The sequence below is a fragment of the Boleophthalmus pectinirostris genome, unplaced genomic scaffold, assembly GCF_026225935.1.
Source record: "Boleophthalmus pectinirostris isolate CB_2022bp ecotype Guang Dong unplaced genomic scaffold, ASM2622593v1 HiC_scaffold_14, whole genome shotgun sequence".
Lineage (NCBI taxonomy): Eukaryota > Metazoa > Chordata > Actinopteri > Gobiiformes > Gobiidae > Boleophthalmus > Boleophthalmus pectinirostris.
This window is the reverse complement of record NW_026571047.1, coordinates 36,706,815-36,726,702: the sequence shown is the minus strand read 5'-3', so window position 1 is coordinate 36,726,702 and position 19,888 is coordinate 36,706,815. Positions and strand designations below refer to the sequence as shown.

Sequence of the window (19,888 nt, the reverse complement as noted above, 5' to 3'; positions counted from 1 at the left end):
CGCGCACCCGCTCCCCCCGCTCCTCACTTCTCCGTCTTGTCTAACCAACACTGTAGTTAGTTGTTTACAAGTCATGTGCAGCACCGGCTGTAAACAAACCTGTTTGTGGCGTAAGGAGGAGGAGGGAGGAGGTGTTTCTACGTAGGAGCTGTAGGGGAGGGGAGGTGGTTTCACACATGCGCAACATTTGAAAAAGGACAAACAGTCGCTGGATTCTCGTTCCTTGGAAAATCCTCTATACAACCTTTAATAGAGGTGTGCAAAAATATTGAAATACTGATATATCGTATCATTAATGTGATGATACAGTATCGATATCGTGGGCTGTTGTATCGATATATCGCCTATAGGGATGGGCATTCGATGAAATTTTCTTAATCGATCGTCGGAAGAATTAATGATCGATTATCGTTTTTATATTAAAATGATCATCATTATTATTACTATCTGCACTAATCTGCATAAATAAATTCAACTTTACAACATATAAACATAACGACTCTAGAGCCTCATCAGCCCGTTTGACATTATAATGTGTTTAATTCAGTTTTGTGCAGTTTACCCCGACCTCAAATATTAAAGAACAGAGACACAGTGGTTGGTTTTACTTGTGCGAGGAGTAGGAGAGAGCTGCTGTCTCATCCTAACTGAAGCTCTCTTCTCTCCATCGCCCTTTTATTGTAGAGCATCACAATTATCATACAGTAGGTTACTTTGAATACAGTACCTTTTGTTCACATGTGTCTCATGACTGACAAGCTTCCACTGACACAGCCCCATTATACACAGGTTTCACACTCCAGGTGGTAGAGCCTCGAGCAGAGTTCTGTGTTAACCTCCTGATGTTTACCATTACTATTTGTTTCTCCCGGTACATTATCTTTAATGAGTCAGCCGACGCATCAGCAAGATCACCTGATACAGCTTGAACACAACAAGACAAGTAAAACAAAAAGCCAATGTTGATAACTTATACGACATCATGATTACCTTTACATGACAAATGCTTATAACATAAAAATTCTCTAACAAAATCTCACAGAAACGAAACTTAAAACCACATCGCTAATTTACATAAACTCAGCGAAGATAAAACTCCAGCTCTTGTGTCGCTGATGTGGTTCAGTTTCTGTTGGATTAAAAGACATGACTCAGGTGAATACAGGTCAGTGTGACCAGATTTGTGTTTGTCAAAACCAGGACAGCGTACGGGGGGAGGGGGGCGGGGCCTCGTCATCCACATTGAGCGACTCTCACCTGGAAAAACTTTTTCCCACTGGACACAGAAACATATGTGCTGCTTTATCCACTGTGCACATGGACTCACACTTGTCCCAACGCAACGGAAAGTGTGGAATTTCTTGTACAAATCATCGTTAAATCCACATTTGTGCTTCGGTTCGTTACAGACTGACCCACTGTTTCTGATGCAGAGACACATGTACACACCTGTTTGGTCACACTACACACAGTAACCTACATTCGGTTTGTCGATTAAAATGAACGTAATCGATGAAATTCTTAATAATCAATTATCGATTAATCATGCCCATCCCTAATTGCCAAGAGTATTTTTAGGTTTATTTGACTAAATTATTTAGTTATACCTACAGTTTTGAGGTTTGTTCAGAGGAAGGAAACTTGTTTTTGTGACACATTTGACATTTTTACTGTTTTGAAGATTTAAATGTTTGTGTTTCATATGAACTTTGCACAAGAAGAAGTGATTTAACACAGACTTTTAGTATCACAGACACGATCGAGACTTTATTTTTTATTGAATCGTATTGAATCATAAGTTCACTGTATGGAGATATGTATCATATCGGCAAATTCTGAATGATACCAGCCCTACGTGTTAATAAATATATTTCTTTGTGTAATTGATTGTGTCGTGTTCATTTACAGTAAATTCTAGAAGAATTTAAAATACCAAGAAGCTGCTTTCAGTTTGAGTCAGACTTTACAATAACATTATGATGTTAATGAGAAGTTATTACATAAGTAAATGCCTTTAAATGGACAAATATTAGTATTTTGGACAAAGTTTTTAATAATTAAGTAAATAACTGATTGTAAAATCTGTTCATTTGCTCTGGTCTGGATTTGAACCTGTGACTTGCTGGATTTTTCTTCCCTTTTTTCTTCCCCCTTTCCTCCCTCTTTTTCCTCCTTCTTCTCCTTCTTATACGGAGAAATAAACATGATTTGAAAGTTCACTTCAGGAGAAACCATTTACCTGTTCTATCTGCATGAAAGTATTTACACACAGGTATAGTCCTGGTTTAGACCTGGTTTAGACTTGGTTTAGACTTGGTTTAGTCCTGGATTAGTCCTGGTTTAGACCTGGATTAGTCCTGGTTTAGACCTGGTTTAGTCCTGGTTTAGACTTGGTTTAGTCCTGGATTAGTCCTGGTTTAGACCTGGATTAGTCCTGGATTAGTCCTGGTTTAGTCCTGGTTTAGACCTGGATTAGTCCTGGTTTAGACCTGGATTAGTCCTGGATTAGTCCTGGATTAGTCCTGGTTTAGTCCTGGTTTAGACCTGGTTTAGTCCTGGTTTAGACCTGGATTAGTCCTGGTTTAGACCTGGATTAGTCCTGGTTTAGTCCTGGTTTAGACCTGGATTAGTCCTGGTTTAGACCTGGTTTAGACTTGGTTTAGTCCTGGATTAGTCCTGGTTTAGACCTGGATTAGTCCTGGATTAGTCCTGGTTTAGTCCTGGTTTAGACCTGGATTAGTGGTTAGACCTGGATTAGTCCTGGATTTAGTCCTGGTTTAGTCCTGGTTTAGACCTGGTTTAGTCCTGTTTAGACCTGGATTAGTCCTGGTTTAGTCCTGGTTTAGACCTGGATTAGTCCTGGTTTAGACCTGGATTAGTCCTGGTTTAGACCTGGATTAGTCCTGGTTTAGACCTGGATTAGTCTGGTTTAGCTGGTTTAGACCTGGTTTAAACCTGGTTTAGTCCTGGTTTAGTCCTGGTTTAGACCTGGATTAGTCCTGGTTTAGACCTGGATTAGTCCTGGATTAGTCCTGGATTAGTCCTGGTTTAGACCTGGATTAGTCCTGGATTAGTCCTGGATTAGTCTGGTTTAGACCTGGTTTAGTCCTGGTTTAGACCTGGTTTAGTCCTGGTTTCTCTCTTCATTCATATCAAACTCTGGGCTGCTGTACTTAAAGCTGCTTTATTTAAAGCTGCACTGTGTAACATTCCTGGTGGATGCTGCGTCGCTCAGGTGTTTTCGACGTCATGCAGAATATTTGCAATGTAACTAAAATGTTTGAAATAAAATGAATAAAAAATAAAAAAAAAAAATCACTTTACACCGTTTGTTCGTTTGTAGATTTGTACATTTTTATTTGACGTTTACCAAGAGCTCATGCAGTACTTGAATACGTCAGCAGGGGGAGACGGTGAATAACATTTAATACTGGCCATTCCATCGTTTGGATTTCACATTTGTGACCAAAAAAATGTATTAAAATCAGTTTAAATGAGGCTTAAACCATAGCTGCTAGAATCATGTTGGTTATTATGAGGAAATACACTGTGGTAAATACACTTTTATGAGTTTATATAATGTTTTTGATGAGGTAACAATATTATAACATGGCTTAAAGTTCACAGAAGTCTCTTTGGTGTAATATTTGCCCTTTAAAACTCACAGGAAGTCCAATACTTAAAGCTGCACTGTGTAACTTTCCTGGCAGAGGGTCCGTCAAACTCTTTTCTCCATGGAATTGTTATTGGTTTGTCGGGAATGTTTCAGGTCTATGTACCGTTGGTTCTTTTGAATTTCAATTAAGAACAAAAAATAAAATGAAATAAAATGGGAAAACAGTTTGTTATTTCATTTTTCTGTTTTAGTGTCAAACAAAAACAGATTTCAACCTGTATTTCCAATATTTAATTTAAAGTTTATTTCAAATGACGCCAATCAGAAAACAGTCTCGGTGCCCATTTCAATTTTGATATTTTATTCTCTCTGGTTTATTTGCCCCGGAAGTTCAGCTTCTAGAAGAGAATAAAAAATTGAAAATTAAAATAGGCACAATGATTATCTGAAATAAACTTACACTACCGTTCAAAAGTTTGGGGTCATGCAGACAATTTTGTGTTTTCTATGAAAAGTCACACTGTTATTTACCACCATATGAGTTGTAAAATGAATAGAAAATATAGTCAAGACATTGACAAGGTTAGACATAAGGATTTGTATTTGAAATTGTAATTTTTTTCCTTCAAACTTTGCTTTCGACAAAGAATCCTCAATTTGCAGCAGTTACAGCATCGCAGACCTTTGGTATTCTAACTGTTCATTTGTTGAGGTAATCAGGAGAAATTTCACCCCACGCTTCAAGAATCTCCTCCCACAAGTTGGATTGACTGGATGGACACTTCTCGTGTTCCGTACGGTCAAGATGTCCACTTCTCTTTCTACTCGGGCTTAGAGCCTTTTGTGCTGTTCTCTGAAGGGAGTAGTTCACACCGCTGTAGGAAATCTTCAGTTTCTTGGCATTTCTCGCTTGGAACAGCCTTCATTTCTAAGAACAAGAACAGACTGTCGAGTTTCACATGAAAGTTCTTCTTTTTCTGGTCATTTTGAGCCACAAATGTGATGCTCCAGATACTCAACCTGCTCAAAGAAAGGTCAGTTTTATAGCTTCTCTAACCAGATAAACTGTTTTCAGCTGTTCTAACATGATGCACAAGGGTTTTTCTAATCATCCATTAGCCTTCTGACGCAATGAACAAACACATTGTACCATTAGAACCTGGAGTGACAGTTGCTGTAAATGGGCCTCTGTGCACCTGTGTAGATATTGCATCAAAAACCAGACATTTGCAGCTAGAATAATCATTTACCACATTAGAAATGAATAGAGTGTGTTTGTGATTAGTTTAAGTTATCTTCATTGAAAAAAACAGTGCTTTTCTTTCAAAAATAAGGCCATTTCTAAGTGACCCCAAACTTTTGAACGGTAGTGTAGATCGAAATCTGTTTTTTTGTTTGACACTAAAACAGAAAAATTAAATACAGTTTTTCCATTTTATTGTTTTTCGTTCTTAATTGAAATTCAAAAGAACAAAAGGTACACGGACCAGATTTCACCCTCTGTTTCCAATATTTAATAAGTTTATTTCAAATAACACCAATCTCAGTGCCTATTTTAATTTTGACATTTTATTCTCTCTGGTTTATTTACTCCAGAAGTTCTGCTGCCAGAAGGAATCACCTGAAAAATCGTTGAAGTTTCGTGGACAAACAAACATGTCGTCTTCTTTTACAGCAAAGCATTTACTTCTACTATCTTAGAAAATCATTGAACCTGAACCTGGGTGTTGAAGTCCACGGGGCAAATAAACCAGAGAGAATAAAAATTCTAAATTGAAATAGGCACTGAAACTTTAAATTAAATACTGGAAATAGAGGTGAAAATCTGTTTTTTTGTTTGACACTAAAACAGAAAAATTCAATAAACTGTTTTCCCATTTTATTGTTTTTCGTTCTTAATTGAAATTTAAAAGAACGAATGTTGCACGGACCGTTTCACAGTGTGGGATTAAACCTTTCTATCTCCATGGAGACTAAACCAGACCAAGTTACAAGTCAGATCTGTGGAGAGGCGACGCCGCTCACAGTCAGAACGCCTTCAAAATCACCTGTAATTGAATAAATGTAAAGTAGAGCTGTTTAATGTCACACTGTGGAACCTTCCAGGCAGAGCAATGACGTCTCCATAGAAACAAGAAGCAGGTGACGGATTCTCCACCAGAAAAGTGCCCCAGTGCAGCTTTAAACAGCGCCCCCCTCTGGCCTCTAGTCGTCCTTCTGCCACTCGATGTAGGTGTACGTCAAGAACACGCCGACCATCGCCACGTACACCACGAAGAAGACCTTGTTGATTTTTTTGGCGAGCTGCGTCCACCACCCGGGCTCCTCGTGGGGACCCTTCAGACGGACCAGAGAACGTTCCACCAGCTTCAGCTCGTCCAGGATCTTCTCCAGAGAGGCGTTCTCTTCTGCCGGTTTACTGCCAGGGCTCTGAGGAACAACAAGTAAAAGTCACGTAACACAGACTCAGAGGAGTGTTGACACTTTACAGCTGGTGTGGCCAACTTTACCTGGGAGTGTGATGCTAACTGAAGGCACTGCTCTGTCTGAAACTCTGTTACTCAAATTAGACTTTAATCTGAGTTTTCTTTTAACAAAATCCAACCAGAAAGAACTGAGTTACAGCTGGTGAACTGATCTGTGCTGTTAAACAAGTCACTCTCAAATAACAGTACAGTCATGAGTTCTGTAGCGAACCTATATATATATATATATATATATATATATATATATATATATATATATATATATATATATATATATATATATATATATATATATATATATATATATATATATATATATATATATATATATACTTTTCCCTTCAAAATCATCAACATTTATTGTACACTGCAAAAGATCAATGAGTAACTTAAAAGATTTAAGCACTTTTTACTTCAGCCTAAACTCTTTCAGTCATGATCCATGGGGTTGTGGGTTGTGATCTTTTTTGTTTGATTTGTTTTGTTTTTGTAGTGCTGCAAAATGACCAAATAAACTACTATATACTATATATACTCTATACTATAGTTTATAGTAGTTTATAGTAGTAGAATATACTACTACTAGTACTGACTACACAGGCTTCTGAAAATGTGCCATTTAAATACATTTTGTGTATGTATATATATATATATATATATATATATATATATATATATATATATATATATATATATATATATATATATATATATATATATATTTTTTTTTTATTTATTTATTTATTTATTTATTTTTTTCTTAACACATTTGAGCATTGTGTCACCATGGTAACTGCTGAACAATCTGCCACAGACATACATGCAGAACACCCCCGGCGTGATGCCACTGCAAAGCATCAGTAGGTTGAGTTCACGTTGTAGAATTTGAAACATCATCATATTTTCAGATGTTGTGGTTAAATTCCTTTTTACACACTCAGGTCTTTGGGGTTGAATATTGGCTCAACTTTGTGAAGCGTTTGTAAAAAAAAATAATTTCACTTTTGTTTATAAATGTTTCTAAGAGCAGATGTTGGCCCAGTGTTTACAGATGTGAAGCGCAGAGTTGTCGGTCTTACAGACACATGAGTGGAGTTTTGGTGAAAGTGCGTTTCCTCCATCAGTCCAGCAGGGGCCTCTACAGTCGAGCTGTCGTAGATGCGTCCGGCAGAAGTCCGACCAGCGACTGTTTCAGAAGAGTTCAGAGGTCACAGACAAGGAAAGGTGAGAATGGAAAAGTGAAACGGTGAAACGAGGAGTCTGTGAGTCTGTGTGAGTCTGTCTGTGTGTGAGTCTGTGTGAGTCTGTGAGTCTCTGTGAGTCTGTGAGTCTGTGTGAGTCTGTGTGAGTCTGTGTGAGTCTGTGTGAGTCTGTGTGAGTCTGTGTGAGTCTCTGTGAGTCTGTGTGAGTCTGTGTGAGTCTGTGTGTGTGAGTCTGTGTGAGTCTGTGTGTGTGAGTCTGTGTGAGTCTCTGTGAGTCTCTGTGAGTCTCTGTGAGTCTCTGTGAGTCTGTGTGAGTCTCTGTGAGTCTCTGTGAGTCTGTGTGAGTCTCTGTGAGTCTCTGTGAGTCTCTGTGAGTCTCTGTGAGTCTGTGTGAGTCTGTGTCTGTGTGAGTCTGTGAGTAGTCTCTGTGTCTAGTCTGTCTCTGTTGAGTCTCTGTGAGTCTAAGTCTAGTCTGTGAGTGAAGTCATCTCTGCCTGTGATCTCTGCTGTCTTCGGTCATACAGCCTGCGGTCTCCTCCTCGTCGTCTCTCGGCGGCGGCGGGTGCTCGTCCTTCTTCATCAGGTACATGACCACGATGGTCTCCAGGAGACTCAGCAGCATCAGGGCGAAGATCCCGATGCAGTACAACGCTGTGGAGCAGAGCAGGTGAACACATGGACTCGTGTGTGATGCTGTGGGATTTGAACCCTGAACCCGTCCATACCGATGAGGGGGATGCGGTCGGACGAGGCGGGCAGGATCTCGTTGAGGATGAGCTGGAGGACGGTGATGGCGAGAAGAACCGTGACTTTAAACGTGAGCTTCTCTCCTCCGCCGTGAGAAATGAGGAACGACGACAAATCCAAGCACAGGAAGAAAAGAACAGGGAGCAGGAAGTTCACAATGTACAGAAGAGAGCGACGGCTCATGTTCACCTGAAGAAGAGAAAAAGAGGAGGACGAGATGAAGAGGATGAGAAGAATAGGAGGAGAAGAAGAAGAGAAGGAGAAGAAGAGGACCAGAAGAAGAGGATGAGAAGAAGAGAACGAGAAAAAGAGACAAGAAGAAGAGGACTAAAAGAAGAGGAGGAGAAGAAGAGGAGGAGAAGAAGAGTGGAACACTTTGGGCAACAACATCTCCATGGAGACGAGCAGACGTCCACATACGTACCACGTAGACCACCATGTCCTGGTTCTCCTCCGTCGTGGTGTTGTAGACGTTGATGTCGATGAAGAGCCACTCGTACTGAATCCTCATCACGTCCTTGGACTGTTCTGTGGCCTCTTTAGAATTCTCACTGGCAACGAGCTGAATGTCGTTCACTGAAAAACAGAGGAGAAGGTCAGAGGAGCAGAGGAGAAAGTGAGAGGAGCAGAGGAGAAGGTCAGAGGAGCAGAGGAGAAAGTGAGAGGATCAGATGGAGCAAAGGAGAAGGTCAGAGAAGCAGAAGAGATGGTCAGAAGAGCAGATGGAGCAGAGGAGATGTTCAAATGGAGCAGTGGAGAAGGTTAGAAGAGCAGAGGAGAAGGTCAGTGGAGATTTCAAATGGAGCAGTGGAGAAGGTTAGAAGAGCAGAGGAGAAGGTCAGAAGAGCAGAGGAGAGAGGTCAGGAGCAGAGAGGTCAGAGAGCAGTGGAGAAGGTCAGTGGAAGAGGAGCAGAGGAGAAGGTCAGAGGAAGCAGATGGGCAGAGGAGAAGGTCAGAGGAGCAGATGGAGCAGAGGAGAAGGTCAGATGAAGCAGATGGAGCAGAGGAGGACCTGTGTGGATGACGGACTTGAAGGACAGGTTGCAGCTCTGAGTGTCGAAGGGAAACCTGTGGACTCTCATCCTGCAGGTGCTCACCAACACCTGGTCGTTCTGCACCTCCACCTCCCCATTGGAGCGGATGTACAGGTGAAGACTGGGCGGGGCCTTGTCCTTCTCCACCCTCACGACAAAACAACAAGATTTTACAAGAAATAAACACTTTTATCACACTTATCTTCAAAACTCTATTGAAAATGTTACGGTAAAAATGTCCAGAAGAAGAATAAAAACATCTGTCATTTGGCCCATAAGTTAATGAATGTACACAGCAAAAACTGGAGGGTTAAAATTTCAGGGTAAAATATTTCAGAGTTGTTTTTAATTGAAAAAGTGTCAATTTTAACGATTGAAAGTTAAATGGGGGTTGGAGTTGGGGTTATTTTGCTAATTTGATATGGTTGAAGTTCATTCATCGTCCACTAGTGTTAATTCAACTTCCTCTAGTGTTAATTCAACTTCCATTAGTGTTAATTCTACTTCTCCTAGTGTTAATTTGTCACCTCGCACCCACCACTTTAAACTCCCACAAGAGAAGACCAGTTTGAATCAGTTTTGTTCATAATTTCATTTTAGATTAACTCAAATAAAATGTAAAAATAAAACTCCTCTGTGTGTTGTTCAGCTAAATCAGGATAACTCTAAAAAGTGTTATCCGTTTACTCTCAAAACGTTAATATAACTCTTGATTTCGGGTTAAACAGGAACTTTGGCCCAGTGTTACTTAATTAACATGAACAACAAGTGTTAAATTAACTCTAGAACAGATTGTGTGTAAAACCCCTCAGTCATTCAGGTAGAATCCACGGCAAACGGAGAAATTCAATTCATCAACTGGACAAAATTTTATTTTGGTCGAATATGTTTCTCAGCTCATCCAGGCTGCTTCTTCAATTCTGGTCAGACTCTGGTGACACGACCTTATATCTGCTGAAGGGAGGAGCTAACTACACTGAAACTACTCTGAAACTAACATCCTATTGTAAACAAACAGGTGTGAATGATCAGAGTGTAGAAAGAGCCTCTGTTCTGTCTGTATCATGTCAGTGTCTTGTAGATTTCAGTAGATTTCAGACTCTCGGGGGCGGGGACAGGTGTATGGATCAGGTGTAAGAGGATTTCTGGCTTCTGAAGTTTGAAACGTTTCTTCTCGTCATTTACGCACTCACCTGATTTAACACACATGGGTCGTTAAGACGTTTCCCACTCACTAAAGTTCATTTAACATCACAACTTATTTTACCACACGGTGATAAAGTTAAAACACTGTATCACCGTTCTGACAGCAGCAGCGCTCACTCACACTGCAGCTGCACGTGAGCCACACAGACACAGAACAACAACAAACTAATACAGGGTGACCAAACATCCCGTTTATCCCTGGACATGGTCCGTTTTTCACGTCCTGTTCTGGCCTTCCGGGTTTTTTTTTTTTTTTTATAAAGTAATGTGTGAAGAATCCCTCAGTCGTCCACGTAGAATCCATGTTGAGGAGAAAATTCAGTTTGTTGACTGGACAAAAGTTAGTTTGGTTGAAGATGTTTCTCAGTTCATCCAAGCTGCTTCTTCAGTTCTGGTCAGACACTGGTGACACTTCCTTATATCTGCAGGGAGGAGCTAACTACACTGAAACTCCTCTGAAACTAACACATCTACTTGTTTACAGTTTCTGTTTGTTAGTTCGGCCTGTTGACCTGTACAGGGTGTGGGGTCTAATTAACAGAACAATTCATGTGACGAAAATGTCCGGGTTTTCATTTTCTTTCATTAAACTGAGCGTCTCTCGTAGCTTCTGTGCATCAGAAGGAGCGAGGCACAAACAGTCGGTCAGTTTACAACATGCTGAAGCGCAATTGCACATTTAACGATGACTTGTACAAGAAATTCCCCGCGTTCTGTCCCGGTCGAGGCAAGTGTGAGTCCATGTGCACAGTGAACAAAGCAGCACATAAGCTTCGGTGTCCAGTGGTGGTGTCAGGGACCTCAAAGTACCAGGACACTGATAAACATTAAAAAACTTTGCCAGGTGAGAGTAGCTCAATGTCGATGATGAGGCCCCACCTCCCACCTTCCGTACGGTGTCCTGGTTTTCACAAACGGAAATATGGTCACACTAAACTAATAATCCGTCTGTATTGTCGAGGTGAAAGTTGCAGCTGCTCCTTTTGAGACACAGAAACTCTGGAGAAGCACTGTTCCCTCAACGCTCGTGTGAGACTCTGGGCGGCTCAGGATTCAAAATTTTATATAAAGGTGAAATCTAACACAGAGTTTGATTGTTAAAGGTTGTATGGAGGATTTTTTTTTTGTTTCAAATTGTCAATGAAAGTTTAAAATACCATTACAGAGATGCAGCAGCCTTGGAATTATGATGACCAAAAAAAAAAAAAGAATGAAAATCTATCAACTGTGGACGTGTTGAGGCCAGATAAACATCAGCCAATAGAAAACGAGGCTGCCTCATTTTCTATTGGCTGTCAGGTCGTCAATCAAACTCCCTACGTTTCTAGTGTAACTGACTCGTCGGGATGCAGGGATCATGTGGTTTATGCAGCGGTTCTTAGAGGCTTTTTCAAACTGTAGCTTCCTCACATTTCTCACAAAGTTTGTCGCGTCGGCGGACGAGAATCCACGACCAGTTCGCCGCAAAAGAAAGTCGTTTTTTGAGGTCGCTGAAAGACGAAGAGAAGGGGAAAAGGAGCGAAGAGAAACCGAGGTGATTCTCAGAGATTCCTTCCAGTGATTGCGCGAATGAAGCGGACGAAGGGTCTAAAAACTGACGCGTCGGTCGATAAATTATTTCTAGACAGGTCATTTCAACAGTAATTCTGAACGGGCACTGGCTGTAAAAAAAAAAGTGATTTCTAGAGTAAAGAGGCGGGAGGAGATGTTTCTACTGAGGCTGTGGAGGATGAAGGTGGTGTCACGCAGGCACAACATTTGTAAAAGAACTGTCGCTGTATTTCTCTTCCCTTAAAAAAATCCTCTATACAACCTTTAAAACGGATCAAATATTTTCTGTCTGTGGTTCTCTTTGGGCTTTGATAATGATATTGAAAAAGAATCACTCGCCGCAACGTACTGAAAAAGAAGAACAAATTATGAACTATGAACGAACTAGTACATTTTGAAATTTGTGAACTGAACTGAACAGACAGTATTAGTATTTTTAACCTTCTCAAACTACCTCGGGTCTCCTATAACTTTCAACTTTCACATAATGACTGTGTTTGTGTGAAGCTCCTCACTCCCTGTGGTCAGATTTGTTGCGTCTGAGCCGTGAGTGTGTGGAGGTCGCGCTCTTACATCTCCTCGATGGTGATGTCCGGTTTCCACAGGACCTCAAAGGGAATAGACACGTTCCTGATGCCACAGAAGTCGTCCGGGTTCCAGCTGATGAAGTCGTTCTGCCACTTCTGGATTTCAGCAAAAAAAAAAAAAAAAAATAAAAGACAAGAAATCAAATAAAGAGAAGGAAGTTTAGTTAAAGGTTCAGGAGCAGGACCTCACATGTGGAGATAAAGTTTTTATTCAAACGTCTCTCACCATGATGGTCCAAACGTAAGAGATGAACTTCTGATCTTTCTCCACCTGAAAAACACAGAACAGTCAGAACAGTGTGGGTGGAGGGTCCGACACCTGCCTGTCTCCATGGAGATGTTAAGGGTTTCTCTGTAATGTTCCACCGTAAATGACGCATCAACATTTATTCATTTACTGGTGTTTTTATTATGAATATATCCTTGCTGTAAATGATCTCATGTATTTTCTGTACTTCTGCTACTTTTGTTTGTAAGTATTGTAATACGTTTGTTCCATGCTTTTATTTTGAAAGGCCGCTGTACAACCGGAAGCGGCCACGTGAGAGCGGATGTTTACCTCCCGGCTAACAGTCTGTGCGGCTAACTGACTGAGCACAACGGAAAATTTAGTTTATTTAATCTAAAAGTTACGGAACCTGTATTTTAAGTTAATATATGGTCTACCCCAGTTTAGCACCTGGTTGATGTGGGAACAAGGTTAGTAAGGAATACGTTGAGCCGTTACAATTCTCTGTTATAATTTAAGCCACTAGATGGCGCCAGTGCGCTTCGCCTAAGCAATGTTACGCGCAGTTCGACAATTTTAATGTGTATTTTTTTGTTCAATATAGATTAATAGCAAGGTTCAGGTTTTATAAGATTTGTTGTTGGTAAACAGTAATTGTCAGGTTGTCATAAATGGTTAAAAGGAGTAAAAGGTAAACTGTAAGAGCTAATTGTTTTTTATTTCCCTTTTTTGTAGCTCTTACGGTGTGTTCACAAACAAGGCCCAAAAATAAAAGTTGTGAACCATCAGTCTATGAGACCGTCATTTCAACCGGGATGCTACACTTGCAAACCGGCATTCTTTTTTTTTTTTACTTTTTATTAACAAACTGACATTCTTACTGTGGACAGGCTTGCCTCTCCACAGGTCTGACCTTTTTCTTTTTTCTTTTTTTTTCAGTTTTAATGAAAAGGTAAACAACACATAACACAAAACAGTGAACATGACTTAGAGAGAAAACTAATTTGACAGACTGCATCCTATGTTTTTATATTACATTTAAATTTAAATAATGTTACGGCATATGAGTCTCATTTGGTCCAAAGTTTGTCAAAAAGGTCCATTTTCAAATTAAGTCCAAATGTAATTTTTTTCCATTTTCTGAATTTCATTTATAATTTCCGACCAGTCTCTGATTGATGGTGCTGTTTGTGTCATCCATTTTTTTGTAATAGCCTTTTTTCCTGCCCCCAGAAGTATGTTCCAGAGATATCCAATAATACACCTTTTACACAATTACAGGGTCTACAGAACTTCCGGTTATTGTTTTTCTGTGGCAAAATATCTGTGTAAATGTGTGTCTCCAGCAGCTTCATAAATCTGCTCCATCACCAAAACTTCAACCAACGAACTCCACAAAGGATAAAGATTCTAACATGAACAATTTATCCACAACGATCAAGAGAAGAAAGAACAAAACTTAAAGGAAACAACAACGACGATGCTTTAGTGACAAACTGAACTAAACTAATGTTATGGTCATAAATTAAACAGAAGGAACTTGTTCACTCAGACCGATTCTATGCAGACTGGGAAGGATTTTCCGAAAAAGTGATCATCAAAACCTCCATGTTTGTTTTCCCAGTGGGATGTGTCTATTGACAAAGTCGATCTTTTCAAGTCTTTTGAACCATATCACTTTTGTTTCTGGTTCTGATGTTGTCATATTTTAGTTTTGGGATTCGGACATCATCATTGTGTGTTTGTTGGATCCTAACAGAGAAAAACGGCTCGAGAAATTTGTTTGCGAACTCCATAAATGCAAAAGTGAATCAGATGTGTGTGACTCAAACCTCCGTTCAAACTGTTTCTCTTCCCAACGGAATTGAAAAATAGTGAAAGGTGAAGGTGATGGGCAGGATTGATCCACAGGAAGAACCAAAAAGGAAACATTTATCTGACTAAGAAATCATCCTGAGTTTACAGAGAACATTTTGTATGTGGAGCGACAACAAAGTAAAATCCCGTTTGTTAAGTGAGAGGAGCAGAAGACAAACAGACTGAGCTGCACTTTCTTGTTCTTGTGGTTTTACAGCAACATCACGTCTTGGTCTCTTTGCAGTGGAAGGTGTTTCTTGGTGAACAGTTGGAGCCTTTCACTTTGGCGTTGACTTTTTAAATTCGTAAATAAGGTTGAGATCGGGATTTTACTTTGAAGGCGCTCCACTTAAAATGTTCTCTGCAAACTCGGGATGATTTCTTCGGCAGCCAAAGGTTTCCTTCTTTTGGTTCTTCCTGTGGATCAATCCTGCCCATCACCTTCACCACTCGAAAGATCGACTTTGTCAATAGACGCATCCCGCTGGGAAATCAAACATGGAGGTTTGATGCTCACTTTTTCAGAAAATCCTTCCCAGTATAGATGCAATAACCGGTAGTCTGAGATTCTTGATGCATCTATTGAAAAGACCTTTTGCACATTGACCAGAAGTGCCCCCGCTGTAAAGTTACTTCCGACCGATGTGAAAAAGGTCTCTTAGCCTGGACTATGTTTTTGTTTAAAGATCTCCTCTGTGACTGACCACGTCCAGGATGGCGTACAGACACATCTCCATGCTGACGAGCGTGGCCTGTCGGTGGTCGTTGACGGGGCGCGTCATGTAGAAAAGCTCGTTGTCCCGCGTCAGATTCAGATGCTCCAGGACGTCGTGGAACCTGCAGGTCCGCGCCGCCACGCCCCCTACAGGACACACACAGCAGTGCAGGCAGAGCTCACCATAAACACTTCACTCCTCAACAGAGTCATGAACGTGCATCATGTAACTTGTCTCTGTATCAGTGCTATTGATTTCCTGGGAATGTTCCAGAGTGTGGCTTTAAATCCAATCTTTACCTTGCAAAAAAATATGAACATGAGCAATCACATTATCAGTTTATAAAGAACCAACCAATGTGTTATTTATAAAACAACAACAATCTCTTGTCAAAATCATTAAATCTGAAATACCACAACAACTTTATTTAGATGAAATACAGAATATGAACTCAGTAGTAGAAGTTACTGTGGTAGTATTAGTTATTGTAGTAATAGTATTTATTGTACTAGTAGTAGTAGTTATTGCAGTAGTAGTAGTTATTGTAACAGTAGTAATTAATGTAGTAGTTGTAGTAGTTATTTTAGGAGTCATAGTAGTTATTGTAGTAGTAGTAGTTATTGTAGTAGTGGTAGTTATTGTAGTAGTAATAGTGGTTATTGTAGCAGTAGTAGTAGTTATTGTAGTGGTAGTTATTATAGTACTAGCAGTAGTAGTTATTGTAGTAGTACTAGTTATTGTAGCAGTAGTAGTAGTAGTTATTGTAGTAGTTGTAGTAGTAGTTACTGTAGTAGTAGTAGTTATTGTAGTCCTAGTAGTTACTGTAGTAGTAGTAGTTATTGTAGTAGTAGTTATTGTAGTAGTAGTAGTAGTAGTTATTGTAGTAATAGAAGTATTTATTGTAGTAGTAGTAGTTACTGTAATAGTAAAATTAGTAGTTATTGTTGTAATAGTCATTGTAGTAGTAGTAGTAGTAGTAGTAGTAGTAGTAGTAGTTATAGTAGTAGTAGAAGTACTAGTAGTAGTAGTAGTAGTTATAGTAGTAGTAGTAGTACTTAGTAGTACTAGTAGTAGTAGTTGTAGTAGTAGTAGTATTAGTAGTAGTAGTAGTAGTAGTATAGTAGTAGTAGTAGTAGTAGTAGTAGTAGTAGTAGTAGTAGTAGTAGTAGTAGTAGTAGTAGTAGTAGTAGTAGTAGTAGTAGTAGTAGTAGTAGTAGTAGTAGTAGTAGTAGTAGTAGTAGTAGTAGTAGTAGTAGTAGTAGTAGTAGTAGTAGTAGTAGTAGTAGTAGTAGTAGTAGTAGTAGTAGTAGTAGTAGTAGTAGTAGTAGTAGTAGTAGTAGTAGTAGTAGTAGTAGTAGTAGTAGTAGTAGTAGTAGTAGTAGTAGTAGTAGTAGTAGTAGTAGTAGTAGTAGTAGTAGTAGTAGTAGTAGTAGTAGTAGTAGTAGTAGTAGTAGTAGTAGTAGTAGTAGTAGTAGTAGTAGTAGTAGTAGTAGTAGTAGTAGTAGTAGTAGTAGTAGTAGTAGTAGTAGTAGTAGTAGTAGTAGTAGTAGTAGTAGTAGTAGTAGTAGTAGTAGTAGTAGTAGTAGTAGTAGTAGTAGTAGTAGTAGTAGTAGTAGTAGTAGTAGTAGTAGTAGTAGTAGTAGTAGTAGTAGTAGTAGTAGTAGTAGTAGTAGTAGTAGTAGTAGTAGTAGTAGTAGTACTAGTAGTACTAGTAGTAGTAGTAGTAGTAGTAGTTATAGTAGTAGTAGTAGTAGTAGTAGTAGTAGTAGTAGTAGTAGTAGTAGTAGTAGTAGTAGTAGTAGTAGTAGTAGTAGTAGTAGTAGTAGTAGTAGTAGTAGTAGTAGTAGTAGTAGTAGTAGTAGTAGTAGTAGTAGTAGTAGTAGTAGTAGTAGTAGTAGTAGTAGTAGTAGTAGTAGTAGTAGTAGTAGTAGTAGTAGTAGTAGTAGTAGTAGTAGTAGTAGTAGTAGTAGTAGTAGTAGTAGTAGTAGTAGTAGTAGTAGTAGTAGTAGTAGTAGTAGTAGTAGTAGTAGTAGTAGTAGTAGTAGTAGTAGTAGTAGTAGTAGTAGTAGTAGTAGTAGTAGTAGTAGTAGTAGTAGTAGTAGTAGTAGTAGTAGTAGTAGTAGTAGTAGTAGTAGTAGTAGTAGTAGTAGTAGTAGTAGTAGTAGTAGTAGTAGTAGTAGTAGTAGTAGTAGTAGTAGTAGTAGTAGTAGTAGTAGTAGTAGTAGTTGTAGTAGTAGTAGTAGTAGTAGTAGTAGTAGTAGTAGTAGTAGTAGTAGTAGTAGTAGTAGTAGTAGTAGTAGTTATAGTAGTTGTAGTTGTAGTAGTAGTAGTAGTAGTAGTAGTAGTAGTAGTAGTAGTAGTAGTAGTAGTAGAAAATCAGAACAAACATTATAAAATGTAGTAAAATCTGTTAAAAGTCTGGAGCTTTGGAAAAACTGTACAGAAAACATCAAACTGTTCACCGCTCTGTTTCAGTTTATAAAGAAGATTAAAAGTTTAACTCTGAGCATATACATGAATTATGACGCTTTTGTGCTGTAGTACTTTTCCGTGCTGTTACTGATTTATTTTTTTGTTTCCTCTCCCTGTTTTTATGAATGAACTCGTGTGAAGATAAAGAAATCAAGCGTAAAAACAGAATAAACTCAAGCTTCAGCCGACTCCAGGTCATGTCCCCGGACCGAATCTTTACATTTTCTTGTTCCTCGAATTTGAAAAAGTGTTCTTGGAAATGTAAATGGTCTCTCTGCGTCTCACTCTGCGGTCTGAAGAATGATCAGCGGGAGTTTGAGTCTGTGAGTGCGGTCGCAGAAAGCCCCACATTTCAGATAAACAACAATGACTCTGAAGCTTTTGGAACGACTCTGTCCTTCCTCCTCAAACCACACGTCTGTTTACATCCATTTAGATCCAGCGCAAGTGCTCGGGGTCAGACTGGGCCTCTGTCCATCTGTACGCACTTTACAAACACAAATAATACAACAAAACTACTACAAAAACTACTACTACAATAACTACAAGAAGTACTACTACTACAACAAACTCAAACCACGCGTCTGTTTACATCCATTTAGATCCAGTTTCACTTTCTTCAACAGATCGAGAGCATCGGCTTAGAGAAAAAAAAGTAAACAAAACTACTACTACTGCAATAACTACTACTACTACTACTACTACTACAAAAACTACTACTACAACTACTGCAATAACTACTACTACTACTACTGCAATAACTACTACTACTACTACTACTACAAAAACTGCAATAACTACTACTACTACTACTACTACTACAACTATTACTACGATAACTACTAGTACTACTACATTAACTACTACTGCATTAATTACTACTTATAATAACTACTACTATTATTACTACTACTACAGTAACTACTACTACAATTACTATAATAACTACTACTACTACTACAGGAATTGCTATTACTGCAATAACTTACTACTTACAATAACTACTACTACTACTACAACTACTACAATAACTACTACTACTACTACAACTACTACAATAACTACTACTACTACTACTACTACTACAGTAACTACTACAATTACTATAATAACTACTACTACAGTAACTACTACTACAGTAATTACTACTACTGAAGTAACTATTACAACAACTACTATAATAACTACTACTAGTACTACAATAACTGCTTCTACTAGTACTGCAATAACTACTACTACAACAACAACTACTACTACTACTACAATAACTACTACTACAAATTCAACTACTACCATAACTACTATAAATACTACTGCAAGTACTACAATAACTACTACTAAACTACAACTACTACTATTATTACTACTACTACTACTATTACTACTACTACTACAACTACTACTACTACAACAACAACTACTACTACTACAATAACTACTACTACAAATGCAACTACTACCATAACTACTATAAATACTACTGCAAGTACTACAATAACTACTACTACAACTACTATTACTACAACTACTACTACTAGTAGTAGTACTGCAATAACGCCTACTACAACTATTACAATAACGACTACTAGTACAGTAACAGCTACTACTACTACTACTACTACTACTACTACTACTACTACAACTGCAACTACTACTGATGTTAAAGTGCATTGTGTAACTTTCCTGGTGGAGGGTTCGACACTTTTCTCCATGGAGATGTTGATTTGTCTGGAATGTTCCACAGTGTGGCTTTAGCGGAGACCAATCCAGACCGAGTCACAGGTCAGATCTGTGGGGAGGCGACTCCGCTCACAGTCAGAGCTTCTGGTTTTCTAAGTATTTTTGAGCTTTAAAACCACTTGTAACTGAATAAATGTACAGTAGAGCTGTTTAAAGTCACACTGCGGAACATTCCAGACAAAGCAACAACATCTCCATGGAGAAAAATGTTTGAGGATGCACGTGTAAGATTTGAAATATGTTTAAAAATGAATAGCGTATCGTGCTCACCTGTAAAGAGCAGAAGAATCCATAAAGTCCCCATGAGTCCCACCTGTTGGACCCTCGGAGCCTGGGTCGGTCTGGTCTGGTTTGGTCTGAGTCGTCCCGCCCGCTGGACCCTCGTAGTCTGGGTCGGTCTGGTCTGGTCTGGTCTGAGTCCACGGGAAAGTCTGGGATCTGTCAT

The 19,888-nt window shown here is 39.1% G+C and overlaps 1 protein-coding gene across 1 annotated transcript; it reads right to left on the bottom strand.

Moving 5' to 3' along the window:
- Positions 1-5,821: 5,821 nt before the first annotated feature.
- LOC110170858 (5-hydroxytryptamine receptor 3A-like) lies at positions 5,822-19,888 on the bottom strand. The gene is made up of 10 exons (XM_055149967.1): positions 19,714-19,888; positions 15,220-15,377; positions 12,656-12,700; positions 12,416-12,525; positions 9,064-9,233; positions 8,476-8,627; positions 8,030-8,240; positions 7,827-7,955; positions 7,182-7,288; positions 5,822-6,046 (listed from the first exon to the last, which is right to left on the bottom strand). Exons 1-10 carry the CDS (start codon positions 19,886-19,888, stop codon positions 5,822-5,824), a joined length of 1,482 nt encoding a protein of 493 aa, XP_055005942.1.